Source organism: Saccopteryx bilineata, chromosome 1 (genome assembly GCF_036850765.1).
Source record: "Saccopteryx bilineata isolate mSacBil1 chromosome 1, mSacBil1_pri_phased_curated, whole genome shotgun sequence".
NCBI lineage: Eukaryota > Metazoa > Chordata > Mammalia > Chiroptera > Emballonuridae > Saccopteryx > Saccopteryx bilineata.
The window spans coordinates 56,323,724-56,344,887 of NC_089490.1; the positions used below are offsets into that span (position 1 = coordinate 56,323,724).

The following is a 21,164-nucleotide window of genomic DNA, read 5'->3' on the forward strand; positions in this document are numbered from 1 at the left end:
TTTATAATATAATACATTTTTTTTTGGTCCCCTCACCATAAGAATATAAGCTCCAGGCCCTGGCTGGTTGGCTCAGTGGTAGAGTGTTGGCCCAGCGTGTGAAAGTTCCAGGTTTGATTCCCAGCCAGGGCACACAGGAGAAGCGCCTATCTGCTTCTCCACCCCTCCCCCTCTCCTTCCTCTCTGTCTCTCTCTTCCCCTCCTGCAGCCAAGGTTCCACTGGAGCAAAGCTGGCCCGGGCACTGAGGACGGCTCCCTGAGCTCCGCCTCAGGTGCTAGAATGGCTCTGGTTGCAATAGAGGAACACCACAGATGGGCAGAACATCGCCCCCTGGTGGGCATGCTGGGTGGATCCTGGTGTGGCGCTTGCAGGGAGTTTGTCTTTTTGCCTCCCTGCTTCTCACTTCAGGAAAAAAAAGAAAAAGAAGAATGTAAGCTCCGTAATATTCTAGCTGCACTAATTATAATTATTCATAAAGGAAAAGCTTTTTACCTCCCCTTACCTACCAAAATAAAGTATAAATTTCTCCATTTTGAAAAGTGTATTTATAAAAAAAATTCTGTTTGTAAATAAATGAACTTTAAGAAATTGGTTTGTGATAACGAGTAGCCAATAAAAGTTTTCAACAGGATCTATGTACTCTAATTATACTAAGTGAGAATAAATTCACTGAATCACTTAATTAATGTTATTTAATAAATAACCACTTATATAATACATTTAAATTATTTAAATATTTAGAAATATTAAAAAATGGATTTGGTGGTGTTTTGCTTTGCCATTGGTCCTTGATAATCTCTAAATGGCATATCAAAATTCTGTAGTACCACTATCTAGGAACATTACTGAATACATTCTAGAATTATATTCACAAAACACAGGAGGCTAATGTAGAATGACTTCCAAGGGCCAACACTGATTGTACAGCCTGTTTATTTTCTCTAGCCCACCTAATGTGGTTTAACTAAATTTAAATTTATTTAATGCTGGCTATCTCTGTCTCTGCCTCTTTCTTTGGGGGTGGGGGGTGGGGGGAGAATAATAATGAAAAGAAGCAGTTTTCCCTTCATTCAGACAAAAATATAGAAAGGGTCCCATTTCCCTTCTTTCCCCATTCCCTGTGGCCAATAAGTAGACTCTCACAGGTTCAGATCTGTTACCTCATATAACTTCACTACCAGTGACTAGATATGAACAGCTCACTTTGGGCATGGGCTCAGAACCAATAAAGGCCTGTTGAGCTTGAGAACTTCACCATGACAAGATTTTAAGTTGCATGATACATACAACTTCACACAGGGCAGCTGCATTCTCTAGTTAGAAATCTGTCATGCACGTGACCTCTTCTTACTCCTGCCCCTCCTTCAGAGCTTCTCATTGCCACTCCATCTGTCCTCCCTACCTGTGCCATCAGAAAGGAGCTGATCTTAACTCTCATCAGCTTAGTTCCTCCTGAGACCCCAGACAGAGCTAATGGGGTCTAACTATATTTGACTCAGCTTGACTTAGACAAGGTTAGTAAACTAGAGTATTTTTAGTTGGGCTGAGTGGTAGAGTTCTCTTTTGAATCATGAGCACCTTCACCACCTAAACTGTAAGCAAATATTAGTATGGTAACAACTTCTTTCATTTCCAGGAAGGGAAAAACTCTCAGAAGAAAATTCTATTTTATGCATTGGCTGAATCCTGCTTCATCTGATTTATTTGTCTCCGATATTAGATCAATCCAACTTAACTCTCAAGAAATATTTAGTCCTTCTTGTACTGGCCATTTCTTAAGTAACTTTAATTCAAAATAATCAATATGCCAAAACGGCATAATGTTACTGGACAAAAGGGGTCCATTTTCTTGTGCACATCAAAGCCCCAATAAGACCCAAACAGGAGTTTGCAGCAAAGAAAGTAAGTTTATTTTTAGGAAGTGGCCGAGGCTCAGATATAGGTTAGCTAATACTCAAAGACGTGGCTTCCAGGGGATGATTATACAGGCGGGAAATCATTCACCAAGGTGACTAAGGGAGTTAGGGTCGTGACCAGGGTCATGGTCTCTACTGATTGGTCTGTACTATGGCCGGGGGTAGCCAAACAGTACAACTGACCCTGATGTCAGCTATGACATCACCATAGTTTCCCTATCTTGGGGCCTGGAGCGAAAATATAACTGAGGCCTAGATGTTCACTCTAGTTAACTAAAACTCAGTCTCTGCAAGGGAAAGGAGGCAGGTGAGTCAGGGTGCTGGATGAGGCCAGTGTGAATCATAATGAAAGAAAAGAGAAAAAGACATATTAAAGAAATGAAGTTTCTATGGGTTACACTACTTTGGGTCAACCTTCCTTGAGCTCCAGCAGTCACCAAATCTGGTTTCTCAGACATATCTGATACAGCAGTGGTTCTAAGCTGGGGTTGATTCAGCATGCCAGGCAATATCTGCAGACAGTGTTTGTTATCACGCTTGGGGCACAGGCTACTGGCATGTGGTGAGTTGCTGCTAAACCTCCTCCAAGGCACTGAAGGGGGCTAGCATGTCACCCCAAAATATGTCATTTGGGCATAAGAATTATTTTGAGCCAAAGACAACTGAGAACCAACAAAAGCAAGAAAAGCTTTTACTTACCCTTAAATGCCAAAAAATAAATTTCCCCTTTTGTAAAGTAAATTTACAGCCGTAGATTTCCATTGGTAAAGATGCCTCTGCACCAGGCAGAAAGCTACTTCTGAAGACGACTCATCACCTGGGAAACTCACCTGCACTATAAGAAACCCTTATGAGCCACACATTTCCTCCACTCACCTCCTACAGCTTGCCTCTCCCTGCCTAGAAACTTTGTTTTTCTTTGTTTAGTCTATGATGATAATATAAACCTGAATTTTCTTATCACATCCTAGAGTCTCATTTCTTTTGAGACTCCTGTGCAGATGTATGACCCATATTTCCCCATGTATAAGAAGCACCTTGTTTCAAAAAATTTGGGGTCTAAAAACTAGGTGTGTCTTATACAGTGGTTGTGGCATTTCAAATCCCATAGATGGAACTGAGGACGAGGCAAAATAGGAAGACAGCGATTAGTTATCAGACACAGATGAGAACAAGCTAATGGATAGGAGTTATGAGTTGTATGAATTTTGTGATGAATAAAACTTGAGTTCAATAACTTTACGTAATACATTTTTTTTCAAATTTCAGGCCCCAAAATTAAGGTGTGTCTTATACATGGGAGCATCTTATACATGGGGAAATATGGTAATTAAACTTTCTTTTTCTGTTGTTAATCTGTCTTTTATCAGCTTGAGTTGTAAGCCTAGCCATTGAGCCTGGGAGGGCACAGGTTAAAAGATTTTTCTTCCTAACAGCATGTGACAATCTCCCACAACAAAAAGTTATCTGGCCCAAACTGTAAGTAGAGACCAGGCTGAGAAATTTTGTTCTATATCAATAGAGGACAGAGAGAAGCATGAAAAATCAGCATGGTATTTGGGAGCTTAGCAGCTGTGGTAAGCCAAACAAATTCTCCTTTATGGCTTTGAGTCTTGGGCATATTACTAAGAACTTCAATGTTTCAAACTGTGCTTAATAAAATGACACTGCTGGATTAAACGGATGGGTTTTAATCCTATGTCAGTCCACCAGTTACAGAATTAAGTGCTAGACCTTGTGCAAGGACACATGTTCTGGTTAAAGTACAAGGAAGAAGAAATCATGAAAGTTTGACTAAATCACAATGGCAGTGACACCTGTGTTAAGTTAGGAAATTAGGGAACAGAAAACTTGGGACTTTTTAAATAAAGTGGTCCATAGGTTAGGATTCATGCCAATAGGCTTGATAAGCAGCAAGCATAGCTGCAAACCCAGAGACCTCCTTCTGAAGGCAGTGAGGAAAGAGGTGCTTCCGGGCTCCAGGCCCAGCTTCGCTGCTACCATGTGACACTGGGCAAGTCTCACAGCATCTCTGTTACATCAGGAGTGGGCCTGTGCTCTGCAGGACTTCCTCTAGCTCTGTCATTCTCACTCAGTGGCGTCTTCACCACCTGCTTTGGCACACTAGGATCCTGACAACTCTAACAGGATGCCAGGGAGATATATAGATACAGATCTGCAAAAGTATTGGTAACGGAAATAAGGAACAAAAGGAATACGTGCAGGTTTGCATAAATGGGAAAACCTTTAATTTGATAATCACTTATTCAACAAACATTTGTTTACTGAGCATCTCCTCTAAATAAGGCATACAAAATTCTATTTTTTCTTTTTTAAAGTTTGTTTTAAATGAACCTGAGAAGTGCTTTGAAAATTTATTTCCAAAAATTTATGGTTGTTGACACACAATTCCACCAGTGAAGCGCCTTTCTGCATTCCACACAGGACAGATGGGTCTTCACTAGCTAATATCCTCCCACGTGGTGCCGACACAGCACAGACAGATGGGTCTCCACTAGCTAATATCCTTCCGCGTGGTGCCGACACAGCACATATTGGAATATTCTTCTCCGTGTGAAATAGAGATGTAACTTCTATTCTGATCTCGACCTGCTACTGTGACTTTCTTCACAGCCTTGCTTTTTTGAAGATTTGAAGTGACCTCTTTTCTTAGAGAAATATGCAAGTGAGTGAAAGTCAAAACTTGAAGGCAGCACCCTCACTCTGTACCTCTGGTTCCTGTCTGGAATCACGGCTCCCGGAGCTGACTGACAGCCTGCTGTGTGCTCCACGCTGGGAAGGCCTTGGCTCCCACACTTACATCTTCAAGAAGGCCACCTGGAAAAAGAAGAACCCCCCCAGTTTTTTACTTATGTAACATAATGAAATGGCTGAATGCATATCAAATCCGAATCAGGTAAGTCTGGTCAGTAAGGATGCATGCTGATCTAAAAAGAAAAATAACTCTTTGGTCAGACACTGCCATTTTACAGAAGAAGCCAATTAGTCCATTTAAAATAAATCATTCAGATGATTCACATATACTTTGAAGAAAAAAATATTTAATTGATACTAAAGCTGTATGACTGTGAAGTAACCCAGTTCTCTCTCCCACTGGTTCTAATGGCTGTTTGGACCTTCCCAAAGCAGAATTCTGCATCTAAAGGTTCCTGCGCAGCCCCAGCTGCTCATCACTACTGGTGATCACCCCAGCCTCTCCTCAGGTCACGACAACGCTTCTATTCTCACTCAGTTGTACAATATTTATTGTACTTGTCAGCAGCAATCAATAATAAAACTCAGTGTTTTAAAAAAAATTTACTTCATATAGGCCTAGGTACAAAACATTTTCAGACTATTTAATAAGGCCCAGATCAAATACATCTAATTTCACAATCGGTTTAAACAATAGAGAAACATAACAAAGTCAATCGTAAATGTTTAGGAAGTTTTAGTTCAGAGACGATAATAAATTGGGGACTGTGCCAATATCAGGTGGAGAGAGGAATGCAGATTAGAGATGAAGATGGGGGAGGATAAGGGAAGTTGGGAAGGTTATCCTAGACCTTTCTGGGAGGAAAGAGTAAGCAACAGAAGTAAAAGCAGTCATGTTGACAGTTGGTTCTTGAGTCTCCAAATGCAGCCAAAGGAGGTATGTATTTAATGAACTCTGTTAAGGGGGAAGAAAAAAGGAAAGGTCATGCGGGGCAGACAGCATCTGCTTTATGTTGAGTAATTCAGAAGGATGTTACTCTTCGTAAAGTGCTGATACGAAAACCACCTGCTGCGTTTCCATATCAACTTCCTGAGTTGCTATATCAAGTTCCGCAGTGAGAACACCAACGTTGAAGGAGCAGGCAAAAAGAAAGGCTGAGATTCCTAAACAGAATGTAAAACATGAACAACTGATACAAACCTCAGGGGCTTATTGTGAAAATTAAATGAGATAAAGTTATGAAAATACATATATTTCTCTCTCTGGCCTCTCAGATGATAATAGATAGTAGGAGTCCATCAATATCTCAGTTGATAAGGGGCTGTTCAAGAGAGACCAGCTGGGTTCCTTAAGGAATGGTCATAGAATTCAAAGGTTGTTAAATCTGACTTCTGTCTCATTTTCAATAATGTCCCTATCAGGTGATAGCTCTACAAGAAGTTTGCAAAGACTTTCCAAAGAAGACAATACCACTACCAATATTCAGAAACAGAGAGATGAGGGATGAAACCAGTTATCTCTTTTTTAACTCTGAAATGCTACGTTATGAAATATTCCAACCAGGAACTACTCAGAATAACAGTAACACCAATAAATGTCATTATAAAAGTTACAGTGAAGAACTGTAACTCTGGAATCATATAGACCAGTGATTCTCAACTTGGGGTGATCTGCCTACCAGGTGACATTTGGCAAGATGTAAACATATATTTGATGTCCCAACTTGCAGGATGCTATTGGTATCTAGGGGACAGAAGCTAGGGATGCTGCTAAACATTCAGAAATACACAGGCCAGCTCCCCTAATCAATAGTGCCCATATTGAAAAGTGCTGCACTTTAACATAGGGTTTTAATTTTAGATCTCCCTTTTACTAGCTGTGTGACCTTCAACAAGCTTGTTAGCCTCTCTCAGACTTTTCCCATCTGCAAAGTGGGATTTATAACAGGACCTTTCTAAAACTTGTAAAACACTTTATAGGATATAAAGCCTATTTAGACTCCTTTCATCCTCAGCACAGTGACTTAAATAAAGCAGACACTTGAAACTGTTTTACAAATGAAGAAAGAGATGCTCAGAAAAATTAAGTGACTTGCTCAGGATACAAATCTTTGATACTAATGACAGGCTAAGGAAGAAACTTTGATTACTAACCCATGCTTTCTCTACAGATGAATGAGATAAAACTGAAGATGTTTAGGACTTTTAATCTTCATTATTGCTTCAAATATCAAAGATTTATTTTCTTTTGCATGTCTTTGAATATAATTTCAAGATAGAAAACAAACATATCAGAGGTTGGGCTGATTAAATGAAGTAACACAAAATGGAGGTCGCTCAAGAAAGAAATCGTTAAAATTTGACCTAATATTTCTTTTTTCATCTCTAGTTGTTATAGTTCCACCTGCCAAGTACATTATGTATTTTTACAGGACATAATAACAAGAACCTGCAATCATCCTTGAGAACAGATAGTGTACAATGCATTTTAGAATCTTTTTATTTCAAACATTGTGAGTTAACACTGAAATGCTGATTTGTGTTCTCCAGCTTTTAACCATGACAGGAAAATTTGCTTTCCCTAACTGCCATTTATTTTGAGAGGATAATTTTATGTTGTTCCACTACACCGAGAAAAATCTCTGTATTTCATCTTTTTAGTTTTATTCCCAAAAGTACAAGTCTTAAAGCTTTTCAGACAATATGAGTACAGTTACAGCTTTAAGCCTCATTGTTAAATTTCTGATATACATAGTTACAGAAGTATAAATAATTTTTAAAAACAGGGAAGACAGGACTCTTTGATGTTGGCTATGCGGTCCTTCGTGTTCCCTGAATTTGGACACTTGGGAATGGAAAGGGCAAGAGAGAGGGAGATATCTAAATATGTCTGTGCTGTGAGTCACCATCTAAAAACAATCTCCTTAAACCACAATAAACAGGGCCAGGCTGATGTCATAGCTGACCAAATGTTAAGTTTACAGCGCTTCAGTACATTTCTGTCAAACACACTTTTCAATGTTCTTTTATCATAGTTAACAAATTTATATTATTAAATTCTCTTCCTCAACATAGATTTGGAACTTCGATCAATAAGAGGGTATGCTGTCAAGCAGACTGCACAAGATAAACTTAGAATTTTATAAAAAGCTACACAACTGCTTTAGGGTGTGCTAAACAAGACAGATAAAACTGTAAAACACTGGAAAATGTGAGTTTCATAATAACTGCAGACTTTAGAATAAGTAGCATAGTCACAACAACTGAGCAACTGTTCCTTTTAAAGGGTGTCATAGACTTAAGAAAGGAAATATATAAAACTATGCCTTAAAGATGTGTTTTTTTTCAAAGTATAGCTCATGTTCAGTTATGTTCTGAAATAGTGTGCTTTTAGGGCAGGGAAAAGAGAGTTTATAATTTTTTTATTATTTTTATTATTTTTGTATTTTTCTGAAGCTGGAAACGGGGAGACACAGTCAGACAGACTCCCGCATGCGCCCGACCGGGATCCACCTGGCACGCCCACCAGGGGCGATGCTCTGCCCACCAGGGGGCGATGCTCTGCCCCTCCGGGGCGTCGCTCTGCCACGACCAGAGCCACTCTAGCGCCTGGGGCAGAGGCCAAGGAGCCATCCCCAGAGCCTGGGCCATCTTTGCTCCAATGGAGCCTCGGCTGCAGGAGGGGAAGAGAGAGACAGAGAGGAAGGGGGGTGGGGTGGAGAAGCAAATGGGCGCTTCTCCTATGTGCCCTAACTGGGAATCGAACCCGGGTCCCCCACACGCCAGGCCGACGCTCTACCGCTGAGCCAACCGGCCAGGGCGAGAGTTTATAATTTATAAACTACAGTTTCTATGATCAAACTTTATAAAATAAAAGAGACAATAAAAATGTAAATATAGGCCTGACCTGTGGTGGCGCAGTGGATAAAGCGTCGACCTGGAAATGCTGAGGTTGCCGGTTCGAAACCCTGGGCTTGCCTGGTCAAGGCACATATGGGAGTTGATGCTTCTAGCTCCTCCCCCCTTCTCTCCCTCTGTCTCTCTCTCCTCTCTGTCTCTCCTCTCTAAAATGAATAAATAAAATTAAAAATATATATATAAAAAAAGAAACTAACAGAAAAAAAATGTAAATATAAGCAGAAGAAAATAATTTTGTCAAGCATTTATAAAATATATTTGGCATCTTAAATAACACTGGGATGAAGTCATGTTTTCTAGTGGACACTAGGTCAAAAGCCGGCAATAAGTGGAACACCAGAAGTGAGATGTGTGGGGGAGAGAGAGAAGAGGCCTGGGGCCTCTCCATCTCTAGATGGGGCTGAAAATGTGGAAATATGTTACTGGGTCTTGACCCTATTCTTCAACAAAGCCAGGAAGTTCTAGACCAGGGGTCGGGAACCTATGGCTCGCGAGCCAGATGTGGCTGTTTGGATGGCTGCATCTGGCTCGCAGACAAATCTTTAATAAAAATAATAATAACGTTAAAATTATAAAACGTTCTCATGTATTACAATCCATTCATTTCCTACCACTCATGTTCATGGGTGTGGGTGGCTGGAGCCAATCACAGCTGTCCTCCGGGACAATACCAAATTTTTATTGGATAATGCATAACATACACAGGTCGTTGTATGGCTCTCACGGAATTACATTTTAAAATATGTGGCGTTCATGGCTCTCTCAGCCAAAATGGTTCCTGACCCCTTTTCTAGACTTAAGCTTCTCATCACTTCTTCCAGAATAAACGGATTCTGGAAAGTAATGTTGGCCTTGGACGGTGCTGCTGTAGCGAACAACCAGTTGTGATGCAAGCACCAAAACTTCCAGGTCTATAGAGGAGATCCAGTCTTGCTAATGATAGCACACCTAGGAGACAGTAGTCTTCAGGTGTTACCCAACAATATTCTGCCTCAAGCACAAAACATCTTTGTTAGAGGATTACAAGTGGGCATTGGAATACATTCTATAAAACAGTGCTACCACAATAAATACACTATCACTCATAAGTCAAAATGTCCTTTTAATTTCTCATTCCTGTGGAATATCTTCATGAGGGAACTTGGCAGAGGGAACCGGCGGTACCACAGAAGCTCTGGGCCGGAATGGTGTTTTGAAAATCACTACTGCATTAGCCTGTTGGCGACATGGCTCTGACCAAAGAAGTTTATTCAGAAATAGAGTTACTAGAGTTTGGAAATGTAGTCTTTCTACAGTATTAATTGAAATATTTAGCAGCAAACTGTTTTAATAAATAATATTTCAAGGAAGCTATGCTCATGTTTATCTATCTCAAGGGTGCAAAGCATGGATATATTAAGAAGACAAGGCCCTGGCTGGTTGGCTCAGCGGTAGAGCTCGGCCTGGTGTGCAGGAGTCCCGGGATCGATTCCCGGCCAGGGCACAAGGAGAGGCGCCCATTTGCTTCTCCACCCCTCCCCCTTTCCTTCCTCTCTGTCTCTCTCTTCCCCTCCTACAGCGAGGCTCCATTGAAGCAAAAATGGCCCAGGCGCTGGGGATGGCTTTGTGGCCTCTGCCTCGGGTGCTAGAATGGCTCTGGATGCAACAGAGCGATGCCCAGAGGGGCAAAGCATCGCCCCCCGGGTGGGCATGCCGGGTGGATCCCGGTCAGGCACATGCGGGAGCCTGTCTGACTGCCTCCTCGTTTCCAGCTTCGGAAAAATGAAAAAAAAAAAAAAAAAAAAAAAAGGAAGACAATATAGGTCCTGGCTGTTGGCTCAGTAGATAGAGCCTCAGGCTCAGCCTGGCATATAGATATCCCAGGTTTAATCCCTGATCAGGGCAAACAGAAGAAGTGACTTCCTCTGCCTCTTTCCTTCCCACAGTCAGTGGATCAATTGTTTTGAGCATGGCCCCAGGCACTAAGGATAGCTAAGTTGGAGCACATAAGCCTCAGGCACTAAAAATAGCTCGGTAGTGGAGCATCCACCCCTCATAGGGTTGCTGGGTAGATAACGGTTGGAGCACATGAAGGAGTCTGCCTCACTATTGCCCCTCTTCTCACCTAAAAAAAAAGAAGACAATATATTTGGGATATTATTGTAATTAGAAATCCCAGAAGGAAACATGAACCCACATGAGGAACAAATAGCCTTCCATAGCAGATGAATGGTTTTTCTCATGTACAAAGATCTATTTCTATGATATTTTTAAATTCCTGTTTTAGTTGAAAATATTAATTCTTCTAACAGAGACATAAGGAAGAAACTTGCTTCATCCAGATAAAAGACTTTCTGCCTCACCGTCAAGGATGGAGGAGGGACTAGCTTATAAGGTGTGGCTGTGCATTCCACTAGTTAACAGTGGGCAAGTGCCATGAAAACATTATATAGGCAGCAAGGAGAGGCTGTAACAAGTGGTCCTGGGGCCAGGACTAGTCAGTGTGTGTGGGTGCAGAGCTCTGTCAAGCAGGAAGAATGGCAAAGGTAATCAATCACACTTTTTAGGAAAAGGGCTAAGAAGAGTCATAGCTGCCCCATAAACTGTCCCAGATAATTTTATCTCATACTGAACAGCCTTACTTCTGTTGGTTGATATTCAACAAGTTCTTTACTGCAATTATTAAAACTCAGAGAAATATAATAAGTAATACAAGACTTGTATTGCTTTCTGTATTTTGTTTAATAACTGATTTATGAATATATTAATTATAATCAAAATTAGAAAACACAGAAAAGCACAAAAAATAAAAATAAAAATTTTGAAACTCTATTACTCAAGCAATAACAACTATTAACAATCTGGATATATCTTTCTAGACTTTTATTTTCTATATATATATAACTGAAAATTTCTATATATGCTGGGTTTTTCTCTTTTTTGAGAGAAATAGGAAGGGAGAGAGATGAGAGTTATCAACTCATAGTTGCATCACTTTAGTTGTTCACTGCCTTCATGGGGTGATGGGGAAGGGAGGGATTCTAGCCTCAAGCCAGCAACTTAGGGGTCATGCTGATGATCCACACATGGCAGGCCTGCTCTCAAGCCAAATGAGCCTGTGATCAAACCAGCAACCTCAGGTTTCAAACCAGGGACCTCAGCATTCAGAGTCAATGCTCTGTTCAATGCACCACCACTGGTCAAGCTATGTATGCTGGGGTTTTTTGTTTTTTTTTTTAGTGTATTGAATATATTGGGGTGACATTGGTTAATAGAATTATATAGGTTTCAAGTGTACAATTCTATAATACATCATCTATACATTGTACTGTGTTCACCACCCCAAGTCAAGTCTCCTTCCATCAGTATTTATCACCTTTTACCCTCATCTACCTCCCCCCAATCCTCTATATATGCTGTTTTATAATATATCGCTTCTTTTAACCTAATAATATATTCTGGTAATCTTCCAGTGACAATGGATATTCTTCTAGTCCACTATATATCTGTATCACATAAGGAAGAAAAGGACAAATGCATAACTTATTCAGTGGGAAATTAAATTTAAGGTTTTTGAGGGGGAAGATGTGGTATTGACTGTTGGGTCCAAAATACCCTTTAGTGTAATCTAGCTTAGCGGTTTTCATGTGATTTCACTGGCATCACCTGGGAATTTGTTAGGCAAATTCTCGTGTCCTGCTCTAGACCTGCTCAATCAGAAACTCTAAGGGTGGAACCCAGCAACTGGTGTCTTAATAGATCCCGATTCTACTTCATGCTAGAGTTCGAGAGTCATTAGCTTGTCCAACCACTTTATAGAGCTGAGAAAACTTGAAGAAAATAACTTATTTACAGTGACACAGCTAATTAGAAGAGAGGCTTGAACATAGGCCTTCTAAGTCAATCCAGCGATTTCATTTCTAGAGCAGTGCAAACTGAAGACACTGGTCCGGAAAGACACGTATTATCTCCGGTCATATTTCCTGAAATTGATAAAGGAGGTCTGGCCCAACATAGACAGAGGGAGAGTTGAATCTTTTCTGTTGGTTATCTAAAGACTGAAGGGGCCAAATATCTCACGCAAACTGAACTATGGTGTAGGGTTAGTCTGCTAATAATTAAGTGAATGAATTTTTTTGTGTATGTGTGTGTGTGTGTGTGTGGGGGGGGGTTAAGGAGGGTGGAGACAGGGGATGGGTAAGTGCCGATATGGTTATGTTTTCTAAATCTAGTTACTTCATGTATGTGCTTAGCAGAATTATTTGATTAATTCTGGTAAAGGAAATTGTCATTAATTTTACTTCAAAATAAGGCTACCATGATGGCACCACAGCTGCCAAAGAAACAAAATCTCCTATACATTCCTTGGGGGAATATAATGTTGTATGGACATTCTAGAAAATAATTTGGCAGTTAAAAAAAAACATGCAATTACTATATGACCCAGCAATTACAGGCTTGGACATTTATCCCTGAAGTAAAAACTTTATGTTCACAGAAATAGCTGTATACAAATGTTCAATGGTGACATTATTTTAACAGCCTACATGAGTGGTTAAACTGCAGTACATCCATATCATGGAATACTACACAGCAGTAACAACCAGCAAATTGTTGATACAAGCAACAACTTGGCAGAATGTCCATGGAATTAGGCTAAAATTAGAAAGGCAATATCAAAAGGTTCCATATTGTATAACTCCATTTATATAACATTTGTGAAATGACAAAATTTCACAAACAGAGGTCAAGGTAGTGGTTGCCAGGGTTTAGGGACAGTGGAGAGGAGGGAGAGGGTATGAGTATAAAAGGGTAACTGGGGGGGGTTCCTGTACTGATGCAGCTGTTCAGTGTCTTAATTGTGGTAGGAGAAACACAAACATGCACAGGCGACACAATTGTATAATACTTTATATACTCCCACACACATACACAAATGAGTGGAAGCAAACCCAGGAAATTTGAGTAAGATGGAAGGGACTGTACCATGTCAATACCCTGGCTGTGATATTATGCTATCGTTCTGCAAAATGTTATCACTGGACAAAGTATACGAGATCTTTTGTATTATTTCTTATAACTACAAGAAAATCTACAACTATTTCATTAAAAATTTCAACTAAAAATCATGTCACGTAATACTTGGCAAATCATCTTGTAGAACTTAGTTTTATCGAGTTACTTTTAGATGTAGCTTAGAGATGCGTTATTTAGTCTTGCTCACCTTGATGTTCTGGTGAATGTATCACTGAGATCCCATTTTCCTCAGTGGAATGACCTGAGTAAGCCAGGAAGTTATATAAAGCAGATGGCTATGGTGAGACAGAGCACCATTATACTGAACACAGGTTCGGCTGGCATTAAACGCTTAGGTTACATACAATAAATAGTACCCTAAATCTTAGGTTCTACATGAAGCACTTATTCTAAATAGTCTACTGAGCATTCTCTCTCTCTCTCTCTCTCTCTCTCTTTCTCTTTTGCCTTGATGTAAATAATGACGAAAGATTCTGTTGTTTTTTTTTAATCCTAAATTTTCCAGACTCATACTAGACTCTCAGTTTTTTTCAGACTGAATACATTATATTAAAACTATAATTTTAACCTTAAAAGTAATAAACAGAAAAAAGTATAAAAAAGAAATGTATTATAATGCCATAACATAATTATTACTTGGGTCTATTTTCAGACAGTTTTAAGATACATTTTTATATTGCTTATCATATCTACCTTTTTTATATCATAAACATTTTGATATGCCTCTCAATAAGTATTTTTACTTTGAAAGCTAGAAAACAGTCCATCATAACTTAATCCATTATAAACATGAGTTGTTCCCAGGTTTGTTAAGATCCTATGTAATAATAAAATAATTATTGTGGTGTTTATAGATATTTTCTACATTTTAGAATATTCCCTTAGGATAGAGTCCCAGAAATGGCGTTATTAGATTTAAAGATATGAATATCATTATAGTTTGATGCGTATTTTTTTCCAGTGAGCTGTACCAGCAGGCAATGGCATCAGCATTAGGTCTTTCTTGTAAAATTAGTGCTAATTAAATTAAAAAAATAACATATCAGTACTTTCTAAATTTATTTAATTGCTCTGAGTCTAAACATTCTCCCAAATGTTTGTTTAATAATTGTTTTTCTTGTGAATTGGTTAATTGTGAGTTCATGTCCTTTTTTTAAACCTACCAACAGAGGGTTTAATTTTTTTTTAATAGTCCATATAAGCTCTTCAGTAACTGTTAATGTTTTTTATGCAGTGAAGAAATTAAGTGCCAGGCATTGGGCTCATCTCTTTAAATCCTTACAAAATCCACTTCAAGTAAAAGTCTAATTTAATTGTGTCCCCAGATTATAAATGAGGAACCAAGGTTCAGAGAAGTCCAGTAACTTGAGCCCACTGCTATCAGCTAATAAAACAAGGCTGGGTTTACAACCAGATCTTTCTTCCCAGCCTAGTGTTCCTCCATCATAAAAGCTCCCTTCCATCTAATTATGGTGAGAGATAATTGCTACAGTAACTCTAATTGAAGAAAGAATCCATACTACTCCAATTTTAAGTCAGATTTAGTGGCTGTTGGAATGACACAGGCACACTATTTTTTAAGAAGAGAGTAGATCATTTCTTTTGGATTAGATGGATGAAGGAGAGAGAAGATAGAATAGCAAATTAAAGCCCTTCCTATTACAAGAAAATAATTCTTTGATTAGAAGGGAAAGCTTCTGGCAAATGAGGAGGCCAACAAGATAGATGAGAAAGTGGCCTCAAATTCAGAAAGGAATTTTTGTCCCCAACTTTAGAAAGCAGGATGGATTATACTGGTCTAGTTTAGCCAGTTCAGTAAAAAAGATTATGACTTGGAATAATTAAATAACAGTTAAGGACTGGTGAGAAAGGGATCAAATTGTAACCAGATGCTTATTTTCCCTAGCTAGTACTACTTAGGAATTACTTTGAAAATATAATATTTAAAAACATGCAAATCTTCAAAGGAAAACATGCTAATGTATCCATTTTTAAATAAACACCATTTATTTCTTAAGCCTATTATTTGGAGTTGTGGGAAATAAACAGTGATCATAAAACTGTAATTCATTTATTTATTCTAAAGAAGGGATAGAAACGAACTTATGAGGATTTAAAACTACAACATGAAATGAAAATAAATGCTCAGACTGACAGAGGAACACACTGAAAAGGACACTGCCACGTGATGTTTTACCATCAGCCTCCGCTTTTCACTCTAAGCCACACAGAAAGCAGAAAGGGGCCCTTTTATACAGAACTGCTTAAGGAGCTTCTCTAAGTTGAGAACAGCTTTTGGGACTAGAAAAGGACATGCAGAGATCAAGGGCTCTCATTGTTCAAAGTGGTAGGTTTGCACCCACATTTAAGCTCCATGAGAAGCCAGAAGTAACCAGATGGATACTAGGGAGGTACTGAAAGGGAACCTCATATAAAAAGGAAAGAAAAGCTGGAGATAAGAGTAAATGGAACAGAGAGAAGTACAAACAGATTAGTGTGAGAAGGAAACACTCTACACAGCCACGGGTCCTGGGAGAAGCAAAGATGCAGGCTCTGGACTATGCATAAACTGAGACTAAACCCCCTCCCTGATGCCTACAAGCTGAATGGCCCCTCAGAGCCTCAGCTTCCCCAGATGTACCCACTGGTGCTGTGGAGGTCACTGATAAAGGACATAAATGGCCCAGTAGACCCAGGGACAGTTGAGGCCCCTAATACAAATATATATTAATATAAATACATCTAAAGGTTTTATGTCAATGTTGCTACAGATGCATCATTTCCTCTGTCAGCTGTTTATGAATAAATTCTTGTTTAATTATACTGTTCACAAAAATTAGGGGATATTTTTAAAATGAATATGAAGCGATAAAATATCTCCTAATTTTTGTGAGCAGTATATTTTTAAAGGAAGAAGCAGAAATGGCTTGTATGTATAAAATAACCAAGGCTTAAATAAGGTATTCTTTTGCTTGTACTAACTTTAACAATAACATCTACCAGTGTTAGGTAATAAATTTGCAGATATTGCATCTGAGAAAAAAAGTGCAAACCTATAGTATTTAGCAAAAATAAGAATGCAGATGGCTTAGTGTAAAATATCACCTACTAATGAAAAAACAACTCAGAGCCAAATGACCATTTATCAGATACTGTAGGGGGGGTCTTTGAGGGTGTGTAATGGGTTGCACTCCTACAGGTTCAAATCAGCACATCCTTGGTGACTGACATAATCCACTCCTTAGAAATTCAGCCCCAAATCCAGAATTACTGTCTAAACCATAGGTTTTTAAGACATGAAACTATTTGGCTCAATTTACAATGATTTACGCCCTTCATAAAATATCCAGCTCGCATCACAACATTAACTAGAAAGAAGAATCCGACTGATTATTCATCAAGAGAGTCTGCAAAATGGTCAGAATGAATAGATGGATATTAGTGTGACCTATAACCACTCAGACATTAGTCTATCACCATGGAGCAGGGCTTTTCTAGCTACTGGAGCATCTGCTACTTGGAAATAACCAAAGCTCAACTACAATATTTTTGTTGGGAAATGCCAGCCTCCTTTAAAACCAGCTAACTGCCGTAAAATGCTGGCCTCCATCCCACCGTGAAATCAGGTTATTGCCATCTTTCCACAGACATGCATGTTCTATGACCTGGCATGACTTATGGACAGAAGAACTGCCTATTTCAGTGCAAGTCAGAGCTGGCACATTGCAGAGCTGAAGGAGGTCGCCTGGCTAAGGAGAAAAGAACACGTGTCTTTTCCAGAGAAGAGATAACATGGTCAGATAACCCAGCCCTCCTGCCTTAGTTTCCCCATCTGTAACAGGGGCTTTCCCCCTCCTCAGGTTGGTCAAGGATTGTAGCAGGTATACTGACGCCTGTGACTCGTCCCAGACAGGCTATCTCTGCCCCACACTCCTGTCTGGGAAAGCTGACTGGGCCTAATGTCTTCGTCTGCCTGCCTGAAAAGGGTCTGAAATTTATGACTGGTGAGATGCAAAATTGATATTAATTTCTAGGGGCCCTGAAGGGCAAATAAGTTTGTAAAATATAATTTTTATGTTGCTCACTTTTATTGTTAAAAATTGCCACTGCCCACATGAATGGCACTGCCCAGGAGAGGCTGCTGATTGCCTTCCTGCTTGGAAAGAGCCATTGTTATGCTAATATGAGCTGGAGGAGGGGTTTTCACACCAAAATGTTTTAAGAAGGAGAAAGAAGCAGAACGAAGACATGATTTTGCAGAGTTTATGCAGAGAGGAGAAGGGAGAAGGTGTGCAGATGGGGAACCAGAGGTGACTGAGCTGCTGGGGGCCTTTGATTCTAGGAAAAACTGGAAAATATTCTCTGGTATGGAACCAGAAAATGTGTGAGGGAGTTTTGGTGCCCTGTGTGTTTCTCGCCCGCCTGTTGCAAGGCTAGAATAAAGGAACAATGTACCAGTTTTTGGCTCCGCTGTTTACTGTCTGTCCGAATCTAACGGAAATCTGCATGTGCCTGGCAGCAATGGCCGGAACTACTGGCCTTACAGGCCCTTTATAGAAAAATGTGGAAAAAATTTCTTCAGGATTATAGACATTCTGAGAGGAGACACAGAAATATAAGCTATGCCCTGATTAGAGTAAGGACTACATCTTTTCCAAGTCATAAAGCCATGAGAAAAAGTACACTATGTTTTGATGGGGAGTCGAGAACATTTTGAAACTCATATATTGTTTCAGGTGTCATTACCACACCTAAATTGCTAACAGGCTGTGAGCATAAACAAGTATTCTACTGAGTCTGCTGTGCTCTCAGAAATATTACATTTGACATATTTAAAGATAAAGCCTATGGACACTTCTCAGAAATGTTCTCGATTTTCCATTGATTTAGGGATAAAAATTTCTTTAGAAAGACATATTGTTTTAATTTCCCCAAATTTGTTTGAGGTCTTCATCTTTCTTATGTATGAGAAATGAATGAATAATGAATGAAAAAGGTTCCCAATAGGGGTCCCTCAAGCAAGGAGTTTTGGACAACTAAGACCCAGTATAAGAGAAGCACATACACAATGTCATTTCATTTCTCCAGAGCCCCAGGTTCATAACATTAGCGTGATGCTCATAAAGCAATGTGGAGAGAACAGTGTTGGGGCAGGTCAGACATCAGTGGGATACTTTGCTTCTCATTTTCACAAACCTATAAAGAAACCCAGCAAGACTGGGCTCCTCACAGCCATCTCTCCCAGTCCAGCCTCTGCCAGTTAGTCCATGGCATCAATCTGTAGCACACTTAACTATTTTTTGTTTGGTTTTAATGTATGAAATATTTCAAATATTAAAATTTTCTTCAATAAATAAAATAGTATGATAAATTCACAATTATTGCCTAGAAACAATAACTACCAACTCATGGCTATTTTTGTTTATGCCACACCTCTGATGCAGAACTCCTTTGAAACAAATCCCAAACCTACTATTTGTATATAAGTCAGTATGTTTCTCTAAAAGAAGACTACTGTAAAATAAAGTCACAGTGCCATGATCACATCTAATATATTAGTAATAATTTCTTAACATAATCAAATATCTAGTCAGTGATCAGGTTTCCCCAACAAACTCATAAAGTTTTTTAACAGTTGGTGTTGGCTCAAATCAGAATCCAGTATAGATCAAATATTTGGGTTAATTCATATATCTTTTAAGTATCTTTTAAATCATAAGTTCCTCATTTCTGTTTTTATCTCCCTTTGATTTTTATGTTTTAGAGAAATCAGAAAGCAACAAAAGAAATACTTATGGACACAGACAACAGTGTGGGTTTGCAGGGAGAAAAGCAGGCGGGGGGAGGGGAGGAGGGTGGAGGGAGGAAAGGAGGTGATGGAGGGGGACTTGCCTCGGGGCAGTAAACACACATGCCAAATACGGATGCTGCGTTATAGAGTTGTACACCTGAAACCTGTATTATTTTATTAATTAGTGTCACCTTAGTAAATTCAAGAAAACAGTTTTTTTAAAAATAAAAGAAATCATCTTTGCTTTGGTCCTGCGGGGTTTTTTTTTATAGTTTTTTAGATTTTTAAAATTTATTTATTTTAGAGAGAGAGAGAGACAGAGAGAGAAGGGAGGGAGGAGCAGAAAGCATCAACTCCCATATGTGCCTTGACCAAGAAAGCCCGGGGTTTTGAACCGGCGACCTCAGTGTTCCAGGTCGATGCTTTTACTCACTGCGTCACCGCAGGTCAGGCGGTCCTGTAGGGTTTTTCATTGACTGAAGTATGTTGACTATTTTTGTGCTTTTAGTGTCATTATGAACACATGCATTAAAATTTTATGATATGTTTTAATCTGCTCTAATCATTATTCTTACTGGTATTTAAAATCATTTCATTTTTGTCAGTGAGAACCTCTTCAACTTGGGGCTAAGTTCTATTAACATGTTATAATAGTTATTTCTTTTATTTTTTTTCTGGTATGATAAGATTCAGCCTCATCTTATACATTTCTTATCACAGACAAGGAATCAGCCATTTTCTCGTAAAACCCGGTTCCTTTAATGGGAAATGGTGCTTAGAGATCACAACTAGGGATCGCCTTGCTGTGTACATAGTTCTGCACATCACCTCACTTCCACGGGCAAGCCTCTGCCCTCAGGGCTCACCACGTTCCCTTTTCCAAGTTTCAAGTACTCTCAGATCCTGTTTAGCAGTTAGGTCCTAAACTACTCAGAGATGATTTATTTATTGTTCTCTCTTTTGTCTAGTTACCTAAAAGGACATGTTAGAAAAATACCACCTTAGTTACAAATTATTTTGTTGGACAGAAACTAAAACCAAAGAAAGTTCATGAGTTTCTTCTGGAATTGAAATGAAATAACTAAGTTCTGCTTTATTATACTATCTTCTTTCCTAAAGACTACATTAACATTTGAAGATTTTATAATTTAAAAATAAACAAAACACAGTTAAGTGCCCAGCAGATTGATGTCATGGGTTAACTGGCAGAAGTTTGATCCTGCTGGGGATTACTAGGCTTGAGTGAGGAGCCCTATCTTGCTGGGATTCTTTATAGGCTTGTCAAAATGAAAAGATGAGTATCCCACTGATGTCTGACCTTCCCCCAACACTGTTCTCTTCACATTGGTTTATTAGCATCACACTAATGTTATGAACCTAGGGTTCTGGAGAAAGGAAATGAGATTGCATATGTGCTTCTCTTATACTGGGTCTTGGTTGTCCAAAACTCCTTGCTTGAGGGACCCCTATTGGGAACCTTTTTCATTCATTATTCATTCATTTCTCATACATAAGAAAGTTGAAGACCTCAAACAAATTTGGGGAAATTAAAACAATATGTCTTTCCAAAGAAATTTTTATCCCTAAATCAATGGAAAATCAAGAGGCGTTATCTTTAAATACGCCAAATGATATATTTCTGAGAGCACAGCAGACTCAGTAGAATACTTGTTTATCCTCACAGCCTATTAGCAATGTAGGTGTGTTAATGACACCTGAAACAATATATGAGTTTCAAAATGTTCTTGACTCCCCATCAAAACATAGTGTACTTTTTCTCATGGCTTTATGACTTGGAAAAGATGTA

General features: G+C 39.2%; 1 protein-coding gene across 2 annotated transcripts in view; it reads right to left on the reverse strand.

Moving 5' to 3' along the window:
• Positions 1-4,160: 4,160 nt before the first annotated feature.
• The window catches only part of UBE3D (ubiquitin protein ligase E3D), a 173,273-nt gene continuing 156,269 nt past the window's right edge, over positions 4,161-21,164 (reverse strand). Inside the window, exon 10 of one of the 2 annotated variants that reach the window (XM_066253010.1) lies at positions 4,161-4,755. In XM_066253010.1, the coding sequence (XP_066109107.1) occupies positions 4,735-4,755 (21 nt within the window). In that variant the 3' untranslated portion in view covers positions 4,161-4,734. Of the gene's footprint in view, positions 4,756-10,568; positions 10,655-21,164 lie in introns of those variants that run through there. The other variant, XM_066253008.1, reaches the window with a different exon arrangement.